The following is an 11,485-nucleotide window of genomic DNA, read 5'->3' as shown; positions in this document are numbered from 1 at the left end:
AACACCATAAATTTTGCAATAACATCTTTTGTTACTCCATCCATACCCCATGGGTACTATTTCACAATAATGCCAATAAATTAGCTGGCCCCACTTTTTACCTCTGTGGGTTCAAGTCGGTGCCCCTTTTTAACTGGGGCCTAGAGGAGCTCGAGGACTCGTGTGAGTGGGCCTCTTAACGTAATGAGCAAGAGAAGAGAACGAACTTACTGTCCTAATTAAGTGGCATAATTAACGGTTATAATTACCATTAACTTTTAATCAAAAAACTCTCACAACCTATTGTTTAATCTACGAGATAATAATTGAAATTCGTACCTACGTGAAGTTCAATTAGATCATCCATCCTCTACAAACATAAACAAATAAGATCCTCCACATGCAGAGTTTCGGTGCAAATAATTTAAGCCCAAAAAAAAAACAAATAAATAAACAACAAAAAGAAATAACCACTAATAAAAAGCAGGTATAGAAATTCATTTCGCTCCAAAATTATTTAAACCAACTTCAGAACCGATCGTCTACGTCATACTCTCCATATATTCAACACCCCATTAATCTTTTCTCTGTTTTTTCTCTTTCTTCCACTTTCCGACGATGACGACCTCTGCGAAAAGCAACTTCATGCCTGCGAGCTTGGTCTCCAATCTTCAACAAGTACTCGCCCTCAAAAACGACGGCGTCCAGCAGCAACGGTCCTCCAACGCCTCTGAACTAAACAAAGTGTCTTCATCATGCTGCTCGAGCAGCGAGGACGCCATTCAAGGCAAGGAGTGCGTAAAGCCGGTGGTTTTGGTCACAAACGGAGAGGGAATCGAGTCTCCTGGTCTCACATTTCTCGTCCAAGCTCTCGCTCTCGATGATCGCCTTGATGTCTGCGTCTGCGCTCCTCAATTGTTAGTTTCTCTCTCTAGGAACACACCTTCTCATGTATTTTCCTCCACTTTCTCACCAATCAAACAGAAGGAGATCATTATAAAAAGTTTAATTTTTTGGCTGCTGCAGAGATAGATCAGTCGCCGGTCACTCTGTAACTGTTCGTGAGACAATTTCTGTGTCTTCTTCTCAAATCAACGGCGCCACCGCTTTTGAAGTCTCCGGTAATCTCTCTCTCTCTTTCACCGTACAGTGTACATATATGTATATAATCCGGAATTATATATTAATTATGTGATTATGGGCATAATCAATATCAGGAACGCCAGCAGATTGTGTGTCTTTAGCATTATCGGGGGCATTATTCGCGTGGTCAAAGCCTGCTTTGGTATTATTGATCTCTAACTGTTTGATTTGAGGTTTGTTCAGATTGCTCCATCAACCAATGATCTTTCTTGATTTTCAGGTCGTCAGTGGAATAAACAGAGGATCAAGCTCTGGAAATAACACGTCAGTACTTCTTTCTTGCATTTCAGATTCAGATCTTTACTGGCGAAACGTGATTCTTCTCTGTAAAATTGGCAGCTTCTGGTAGCTTTTTCAGTGACAGCTTTTTCATTGTCGTTCTAATAAAACGACAAACTTTTGCTCTACTTCAGTCGGTATACTGTAGTCCAGTACTTCTCCGGCACAACCGTGGAAACTTCTCTACTGCTGGTTTCTTTTGTAAACGACAGAGTTTTTGCTGTGGACCTGTGGTCCTCTCATTACCGTCGTTTTCGTTTCTGAAAACTGTCTTTTACTGTTGTTTGTTGGCTTGGCACAAGCGTCAGACTACTTGTTTTCTGAACTGATAGATCATAGTCTTATAGATTCTATACCAAAATGGGGACACTTTTCGGTTTAATCAGTAACAACTTCTTTTTCGTTTCGTTTTAACTAATGGATTTGTGACTTGATGATAACAGGTTCTACTCCGGTGCTGTGGCCGGAGCTAGAGAGGCATTAATATGTGGTGTATCATCTCTCTGCATATCACTGAATTGGTGATCACTACATTTTCTATCTCTAATAATCATAATATGTAAATGGTTGTCTCTTCTTTATACATTGGCATTGCAATAGGTTTAACTTTTTTTTTCTTTTGTCTTTGATTTTTTTAGGAAGAAAGATGTAAGCTGTGAAAGTGATATGAAGGATGCAGTGGGTGTGTCCTTGCCATTAATATATGCAGCTGTAAAAAGCATCCAGGAGGGAGTTTTCCCCAAAAGTTGCTTACTGAACATTGAGATTCCTAGTTCTCCTTTGACAAATAAGGTTTGCTGTTTACAACTAGTTTAATTTCTACATGAAGTGTAGGCATTATAAAATTCTGTTATGAAAAGTCGAACATAGTTTTAGACTTGATGATTAAAAGTCAAAATTTGAATATTGTGCTTTTCATCAGGGCTTCAAAGTGACCAGGCAGAGCCTGTGGAGATCCTCCTTGAGCTGGAAAGCTGTGTCCACCAATAAACGCCCTTCTGCTCCCCATTTCATGTCCAATCAGCAAAGCCTTGGCATTCAGCTAGCACAGCTCAGCCGAGATGCTTCTGCAGCTGTAAGTAGCACCCTTTTCTGTTTTGGGGCTAAGAATTAAATAACACTTATTTAATAACAGAAATGCTATAGTTTCTTCGATCAACCAAAAAGTTGTAGGCAATGCTCTAGTGTTCATTCTTGAATGGCCTACCTCCTCCTTGGATTTTGTCAGGGCGCAGCACGCCGCTTGAACTCTCAGAAGCAGAATGTGGAGATTGAATCTGTTGGAGCTGCCAGAAAAAGCAACTCGGAAAAAACAGTCAAATGCTTTCGTTTAGAGGTATAAACAAGTGACATAAATGACTCTAAACTGCATGACAAAAACCATGTTAGAAAACATAAATCCAGGATCTCAAGTTGAGCTATCCATTGCTTTCTTTTATGCAGTTCTTAGAGGAGGAGCAGGAAAATGTAGATGAAGATCTGGACATCAGAGCACTTGAAGATGGATTTGTGAGTTGGAAATTTGATTCCTTTAACATCACTTGATCAACTTCATTGCCCCAAATTGCTGATTTGGTGTTGCCTTTTGGCATATGGTAGGTTGCAATTACTCCTATTTTGATATCTCCTCCAACCATTGGATCAGAAATTCAAGCCTCAGTGTCGAATTGGATTGCCGGTGCACTGGCCAAGAATCCCTTGGCATTTCGTTGATAATCTTTGAGCATTAGTGGATGACCTTAAAGTTTTAGTGCACTAATTCAAATATTTAATTTCATCTCTTGGCTGGATATTATTTAGTAGCAAGAGGAGTCTATGGTGAGCAAACTATTGTGGCAAAATGGCCTGGCAAGGCAAAGGCAAGCCTCAGTTTCCTGTTATTAAAGGTGGAAAATATTGTGGTGCAACTTGGAATGAATTGGGTTTTCTGAGCAAACCTAACTTGTCAATCTTATTTATTACACTTGGCATTCTGTGATTGGATCTCGATAAGCTACACTTTAGAATGTCAAAAAGTCATTTTTGGTTCCTGTGTTTTGCCACTTTTATCACTTTAGTCTATGTAGTTTCAATTTGATCAACTATGTCCATGTAGTTTCTAATTTTAAGCAATCAAGGACACTCGTTAGTTTCTATCAAATCTCTAACTAGTAACTTCCATTACTTTTTAAACATGTGCCTCTCACATGGAGGGGCAATTCGGTCCAATTATGCCATATAAGAGAAAAACCAAGTTGGTTCTTCTCCCATTCCAATTTAGGCTTGATTTTGGGGATTAGGGTTCTTAAATTTTTTTCACTCCTGAGTCCGAATTTATATTCTTAAACTGGGAACATGCACACACACACAATCAACTAACAATCAATTTGATCAACGATCATGTTTGCAACACTGCGAGAAGATATGTCGATGGAGCATTTCCAAGCTATCTATTATACTTGTTTAGAAATAGTACTCAAGCACTTATCCGTATAACGGTATAAGCATGCTATGTTGCTAGTACGTGTATAATCATCCTATGTTGCCAGTATGGTTGGGAAAGGAACGTATATGCTACTTTACAATACCCTAAAGTATCTACTCTTTTTAACCGTTACGGTTTTCATTTAAAGATTTAGAACACAATAAATGTTTCTTAAAAATTTACTAAACTTGTGATATTACTATTTATATGACAAATAGAGTAGTAATAAACATCAAATCGTAAAAAATTTAATAGCTAAATTTGTCATTTTTAACAATCATGTGACACTTGTGAAATATGTGATGTTTTTAGAATTCATTGTTGATTGCCTGTTGAATGCATATAACTCACCAAACCATATGATGCGACTAGTTATAACATTTGGCTAGCATTCAAATGAGAAACTGACAATTCAAACCGCATAATTATGGCCGTTTAAATTATCAAGAAACAATCTGACTATCAATAACTCGTCACACAACTCTAACTCGACCCAAAAAAAAAAAAAAAAAAAGAATATTATTGTGTAGTTTGGAAGAGCTGACTACAAAAATAATGCGTGCGAGTCCTCACATCATCATCATGTACCTCCAAGTCCCATCCATTCAATAAGCATAACAATTGTTAACAAGTTGAACATGTTATACAATACAATGCCGGCCGGCATCAATATCATCCCTTTATTTCACTAACTTTTGACAACCACACACACTCCATAACTAAAATCTTTAACTAAGAGATTGAGATGAAAACATATACCCTACTTAGTACCCATACTTCAACATCCTCGAAGAGTGTTTGAGCTTTAAGTTTTAACCTGTATACTTAGATGCAGTAGGACTTGGATTGTGGGGTCCCCTCATAGACTCACACTTGGCACTTGGATTGTGGGGTTCCCTCATAGATTCACTCTGAGCTCTGCAATACCGACCAGATCAACCCTACAAAATTATTTTAAATAAAGAGTTGGGGTCATTTGGAAGTTTCTAGAAAGTAGAGGGACTTTGGTTTTTAGGTGTGGGGACAAAAGAAGAGGCGGTCAATTTAGCAACCCCAAATGGAAAAAAGTCTCAGAAGTATGCAAACGTGTCAATGCTCCCACAGAAGTTGCAAACCCCAAATGGACACACACACACACATACTGATGCAATCGTACTGTCCTTCTCACGAAACCAGGAGAGAGTGAAGAGGCAAATTAAATTAAAAAAACCCAAATAATAAAAAAACAAATTAAACAAAGGCATAAACAATACCACTCTGCTCCTGCCTCTGCCCTCAGGTACATGATATATAAAGCTCTGCCATTCTCACTAAACCCCATTAAATCTTTTTTTTCTGCAGACTGTTAGGTTCACTCGGCAACTTGTAAAAACCTTGCATCAAATTCAAAAGAAAAAAAATGGTGGTTCCTGAAGGCGGTGGTGGTTGTGGCGGTGGGGATGGTGGTGGTGGTGGTAGGTCTCGTCTGCCACTGTCATCAGCAACCCAGTCGCCAAAACCCAGCAATGGTTTAGAAGAAGCAGAGAATGAGTTGAATAAAGCCACAGAAGAAGTGGCTCCGGCCAAGGAAGAGCAAAAGGCAGTGACTTTCAAAGGTGGTAATTGTGATCGGTCGTCTTCTTCGTCTTCATCCCCTGCTTTGCCAAAACCAGCCAAGGAACTGTTCCGTATTAAAGAAGAAAACATAGATGTTGTAATTGTGGATGATGATGTTGATGTTGATGGGGGAGATGATGGGAACTTTAATGGTGGTGATGGTGGTACATTTTCTTCATCTTCATCCATGGCGTTGCCTAAACCCATGGAGGGTTTGCACGAGGCAGGACCACCACCCTTCTTGAACAAGACTTTTCAAGTGGTGGATGACCCAGAAACCAATTCGGTTGTTTCATGGAGTGCAGCTGGTCAGAGCTTCATTGTTTGGGACTCTTACGAGTTCTCCAGGACTCTCTTGCCCAAATACTTCAAGCACAACAATTTCTCAAGCTTCATCCGCCAACTCAACACTTATGTAAAAATTATATCTTTTCCTTGAAACCTTTCGTCTCTCACATTTGATTTGTGTGTTGCATGTCCTTTTTTACTTCTTCTTTCATTTGTTTGAATGATTTATAGTTTTTTCTCATTTGAACATATGGTTTCTGCTTAGTTTGTTATGCTTAAATCTTCCTGGTCATTGAGTTCTTAATGGATCTTATTATGCATTCAGGGCTTCAAGAAGGTTGATCCGGACAGGTGGGAGTTTGCAAATGAAGGGTTTCAGGGAGGGAAGAAGCACTTGCTGAAGAACATCAAGAGAAGAATCAGATATAACAAGCAGCCAACTGTAGGCTCTGTTGATTCAACCAAAACTGGGTTAGAAGCCGAAATTGAAAGTCTAAAGAAAGACCAAGACTTTTTGAAATTGGAAATCATGAATCTCAGACAACAACAAAAGTACTCACAGCATCAACTGACTGCTGTTGAACAACGAATTCGAAATTCGGAGTGTAAGAACCAAAGGATGCTCTTTTTCCTCACCAAAACAGCCACAAATCCCACCATTGTCCAAAAGCTAATGCAGAAGAGAGTGATAAAGAGAGAGCTGGATGGGAGTGATCTACGCAAGAGAAGGAGATTGCCTTCAGTCCAAGTCCTTGAAAGCTTGCGTGATTGGATTGATACCAGCCTCAGTTTGGATTGTGGAAGCCAACTTGAGGAAGAACTGGTACCTATGCAGTCTGTGCTTGCTGAACAAGTGGCAGAGGCAAAGGTTGCCAAACAAAATGAAGCCCCATTGCCAGCTCCCATGATTGATAAATCAGGCAATGCAGTTCAAGATCTTAAGCCCCACGTGATGGCCGGAACCGGCACGGAAGACATGCCCACTGCTTATCATGGCATGTCAGAGAATTTCCAGGTGGAAAATGTAGTCTTTGATGAAGATGAATTTGAAGTCGATGACTCTAATTTTTATCAAGAATTGGAGGATTTGATTGGCAAGCCACATGATTGGAGTGGTTATGTAAGTCACTGCCTGATGGAGCAAGCTGGGGTAATTGGGGCCATGCCTTGATTTCACAGGTATGTTTTATGTTCTCTTAAATATGAAGAATTGTGTTTGTGTTGTGAATATGGGGAAATATAATGTGTTCTTGGGGTTGTTGCTTGTACAGTTGCAGAGACCTGAGAATCAAGATGCAACATCAGATGAATGAAGAACTCCTTAGCCTATCTTGTGTAGTTGTCCATATAACTTTCTGTGTACCTTTCTTCCCTAAACCCTTGTCTTTTTATACCTAAATTGTAAATATCTCTCCCTCTCCGCTGCTGAACTGATACTGCACAGCTTGGTTTAGCAGATAAACTCTGTATAATAGAGTGCATGTTAAAAATCCCATCTTTCAGTTTTGCTTCAATTCATGGTGTCTTCTGTTTGGAGTTTGGTTACAACTCAGCTATGGTAGTGTATAGCAATCCTGTTCATTCAGCTCATGTGCCTCCCTGGTACCTGACAAAGTTGATGATATATGGGTCCCACCCTACCCTAACCCCGAATTTTAAATTGTTAAAGAATAGATGTGTGTAGCTGAATGTAGATAGATCCTAACTAGAAAATTCGAACGAACTCATTTGTGTTTTCAGTCTTCCCACGTGTTTGAATGACACATAATGCTGCTGTATTTTATTGTTGATGAGTCTTTTGGGGAAGATTAAGACGTTGCTAAATTGGGTTTTGGATGCAATCTTTGTGGTCTGAAAAAGCAAATACAAAATCAATGTTTTTGGAATTAAGTTAAGTTGGGTTTTTATGGTAATCAAACATCTGGATTAAGCACCACTTGGTTTTTATGTTTTTTTTAATATATAAAAAAATCAATTATATAGAAGGTCTTCTCTTACAAGCAAAGCAAAGGTGTGTTTGTTTTACACATCGAAAATCTTTATTGACAAAAAATCGTAACCTACTCATTTTTTGTTATTATTTTTTTGTTTCTTAAATTTACTTGGCCAGGACATGGCTAAACGCACAGCCGGAGAATAAAACTTTTAACTTTTTTAAAAAACAAGAAATAAATAACCAGTGCAGAATTGACAATCGAGTGCAAATAGAACTATCCCTCCATCAAAGTTCATCCAATACTAACCAAGAACATGAAGGAAAATTCACAGTAGACTGAACACAGGCATGAAATCATCGCTATGAGACTAAGCAATTCGACTGAACTTCCTATAATCTATGTAATACAGAATTATGATTTAAAAAGGGAAAAGATGAAAGAGAAGGTGAGAATGAACATAACAGAATGATGAAAATTATATTATTGATTGAGGGTGAGCATTCCATTAGACCTCACTACTCCTATTGACGTTGAGGAAGAAGAAGAAGACACTGCAGACCGATCAAACTCCTCTTTGTCCTCGTTGAATGCCTTGCTTAGCACTTCTTGGAGCTCCATGTACCTTCGTCGCTTCAAGAGCCGTAACTCTGGAGAATCGTCCCCGGTGTATGCAAGCTGTGATATGTCATCACCATCCATTATTTTATTCAGTACTTCTGAGCAACGAGGAAAGAAGCGTTTCCCAAGTTCCACTGCTCACATAAACCACAGAACATAATGGTACAGCAATCAGATGTTTCAATTGCTGAAACAGCAAAGCTAATGTATGGAATGTGGTTGTTCATGAAGAGAAATGCATATAATATTACCAGTTCGAGATAGAGCTCGTAGCCTGAGAAGGTGCTCTTCCTTGATTTTGAAGGGTGCCTCGTTTAAGTCCACGGTGGTCCTCTGGGAACTGGCCAGATCCTTGGAGCTGATGCCACCTATTGGAAACTCAGAAGCGCCATCAATTTGGGAAATATCCATTACAACCTTTGCTTCCATGGGGAACAGATATTTTGCGAGTCCAACTGAGACAAGAGATAATCAGTCAATAACTTAATCATAAGCTCGTTTAATAATAGGCAATGGATGCATCCTACAAAGGGCAATAAACTACTATGTCAGACAAAACCAGGAGGAAAAAAAACCCATAAATGACATGATGCAATACTGCACATTTGTTCTGTTACGTGTTAATGTCGTATTTCAGTCACTTTAACTGAGACGAAAATGGATGGGATTGCAACAATGGTTAAGTAGGAACTGATAAGAAGCCACAACTCACACAAAACATGTAAAACTTATATTGTCCCATCATGTTATCAATTGGATAATAGTAAACAGCAAACAAAAGGGTTATCTCAGAAAGATCAACAAGATGAAGAAGCACCGGTACAGCAAAAATGAATGGTAGATTACCTCTATTCTCAAGGTACAAGAGTTTCATTCGCAGATCATCGCCAGCCATAGCAAGTGAAAGAGAAGCTTCTCCAAGCAACGGATCCCTTCTTTCAGCTTGCTCCAAAATCTCTATGCACAAGCGATCATTGGAAGAAGACTTGCCCTCATCATTAGACTTAAAAAAATCTGCAGCCCTTGTGAGGCGCTTAGTGATCTGAACAGCTTTCCTCCCATCCAACGTAAGATCCGATGGGCGAGCACCCTTTGTGAGAAGGGACACAATGATCTTAGGCTCCTTCCTCATCGCTGCAACATGCAGCACAGTATACCCCCTCGGATTCCTGTGATTAACGTCAGCAAGCCCAAGATCAAGCAACTCTGTCGTGGTCTTTGCATCACAGTATGCCACAGCATAGTGCAGGGCATAGGCATCATCAAGATTGGCATGCGCCTCTTTCAACAGCATTCGTACCAATTCGACATCATCCGAATCCAAAGCCCTGTGTATCCTCTTGGTGTGTTTATCTGGAAAATGACTAACACTGGTGTTGCATTGAGGCCTGTCCAAGCCAAGTGCCAACCGCGAATCGGTGATCAGCTTCACGGTGTGTTGGGGCAGGGCTTTCTCAAGAGTTACAACATCAGCATCAGACTTAACTATTATCTCAACACACCTCCCCACCAATCTCTCACACGCTTTGCCGCACATGTTTGCAACATACAGAACCACCAGTATGTCATCTATGCAAACTTTCTCAAGAATATCTAGCAGATGCCTCTGGAAATTAATAATCAATATACAACAAGCTAATAACAAAATTTCAGAAACCTCACAATCAACAATTAAAACATCCATCCATCTTCATACACACATATATAAACAAACACTGAAAGTAATCTTTGCCAAACTGTTCAACAAAATAAGATTGTGAATCTCCCCCATTAATCAAATTCAAATTTATCGACTGTAAATCTCAACCATTAATCAAATTTATTAACTTTTAATGATGGGTTAATAGCAATTTACCTTATAAGCATTTGTTGGACAACATAAACTAACAAATACTGCTACATTAGCATATACTGCAGTGGGTTTTTACCTGATAAAGAGAGACCAATTCAGAGATTTGAAAACTTGCAGAAGCATAGAGAACCTCCACAATGAAATCAACGACGGGTCTACAAGAGACATGGGCACAAGCGTCGTCCACACAGACACAAACGCCTTTAGGCAACGACCTGAGCTTGCCGCTATACAAATGACCCAAAACGGCGAGGAGGGAGTCCAATCCGACGTCGTATTCCTTGGCGAGTTCCTTCAATTCGAAGCGAACGGCTGAGCCTGATCCTATATCTTTGGCAGAAAACACGTTCTTGAAAAACGAGCTCCTCGCCGATAAAATACAGCGGTGAACCGGAACTTCTCGGCCGGTATTGACGACGATTTTGGCGTCGGCGAAGAAGTCGAAATCGGCCGAGTCGAGGATTGATTCGAGGTTATCCGAGAGGCGGGTGAGGGCCGAGATATCGGGAGGCGAAGGGTAGTGGGATAATGCTATACAGGAGATGGTGCTGCTGTAGCAATTGCTGTTGCTAACGACGTCGTTTGAGTCCGAGACTCCGGCTTTGAATTCCATCGAAACGAGAACAGAGCAGAAATGAGTTAATATGAGCTGTTGGGTTAATGGGGTTTATAAGTTTCGGAGTGAAAGCTGGGAACTTTGGACTTGAAGTCAGAGGAGAGAGAGACAGAGAGAGATCAACAACATCAGCATTAGCTGTGAACATGGGTGACGATGAGATGAGAGAAAACAAAAACCCAATTACGCAAACAAAAAAATTGCTGATCAAAATCTTTGTTTGTTTTTTTTTTTTTTGGTTGTTGTTGTTGGTGGTAATAATAACAATATTTCCGTACATTAATTATTATCCAATCATAAAGCACAAGTACCAAGTTAAAAGATAGGCAAAAAAAGTGGTGCTGTGTTGGGACTGTGACAGAGAACAGTGAAAGAGAAAGGGAGATGGGACTAAATTTTGAAGTCGGATTTTATGCCTGCACGAGTGCGTGGTAATCCGGATAAAATAGAAAATGGAAAAGACCAAAAAACAAGCCGTTTTGGGGTTTTGTTTATGTCAGTGATGGCCTCAGCTTCTGCATTCATAATCTTCCATGATCGTCATGAGCTCCGATCTGCAGCTTTTTTTAGTTGCTCTCATTTGCTCTGCCTTCTCTGTTAAGGTTCTGCTTCTTTGTTTTTTAGTTTTACTTTAATGTGCAGAAGTGGTAAGCCTAGCAGCAAAATATATACAAATACTGCAGTAAAATTTGGGGGGAAGATCTGAAGTTTTG

At 39.7% G+C, this 11,485-nt stretch overlaps 3 protein-coding genes across 3 annotated transcripts; 2 read left to right on the top strand and 1 right to left on the bottom strand.

Annotated features, from left to right (window-relative positions):
• On the top strand, positions 117-3,534 carry LOC18771206 (5'-nucleotidase SurE). The gene is made up of 10 exons (XM_007203061.2): positions 117-896; positions 1,006-1,100; positions 1,197-1,264; positions 1,343-1,386; positions 1,845-1,922; positions 2,040-2,193; positions 2,324-2,476; positions 2,630-2,737; positions 2,845-2,910; positions 3,001-3,534. The coding sequence occupies exons 1-10, from the start codon at positions 598-600 to the stop codon at positions 3,112-3,114; spliced, it is 1,179 nt and encodes a 392-aa protein (XP_007203123.1). The 5' UTR covers positions 117-597; the 3' UTR covers positions 3,115-3,534.
• Positions 4,775-7,491, top strand: LOC18769905 (heat stress transcription factor A-2). Its single transcript, XM_020567903.1, has 3 exons — positions 4,775-5,876; positions 6,075-6,928; positions 7,021-7,491. The coding sequence occupies exons 1-2, from the start codon at positions 5,265-5,267 to the stop codon at positions 6,918-6,920; spliced, it is 1,458 nt and encodes a 485-aa protein (XP_020423492.1). The 5' UTR covers positions 4,775-5,264; the 3' UTR covers positions 6,921-6,928; positions 7,021-7,491.
• LOC18771764 (BTB/POZ domain and ankyrin repeat-containing protein NPR1) lies at positions 7,919-11,371 on the bottom strand. The gene is made up of 4 exons (XM_007202810.2): positions 10,233-11,371; positions 9,151-9,910; positions 8,556-8,759; positions 7,919-8,438 (listed from the first exon to the last, which is right to left on the bottom strand). Exons 1-4 carry the CDS (start codon positions 10,767-10,769, stop codon positions 8,167-8,169), a joined length of 1,773 nt encoding a protein of 590 aa, XP_007202872.1. The 5' UTR covers positions 10,770-11,371; the 3' UTR covers positions 7,919-8,166.

The sequence above is a fragment of the Prunus persica genome, chromosome G7 (genome assembly GCF_000346465.2).
Source record: "Prunus persica cultivar Lovell chromosome G7, Prunus_persica_NCBIv2, whole genome shotgun sequence".
Lineage (NCBI taxonomy): Eukaryota > Viridiplantae > Streptophyta > Magnoliopsida > Rosales > Rosaceae > Prunus > Prunus persica.
Note: the sequence above shows the minus strand (reverse complement) of the source record. Positions and strands in the feature narration are given on the sequence as shown.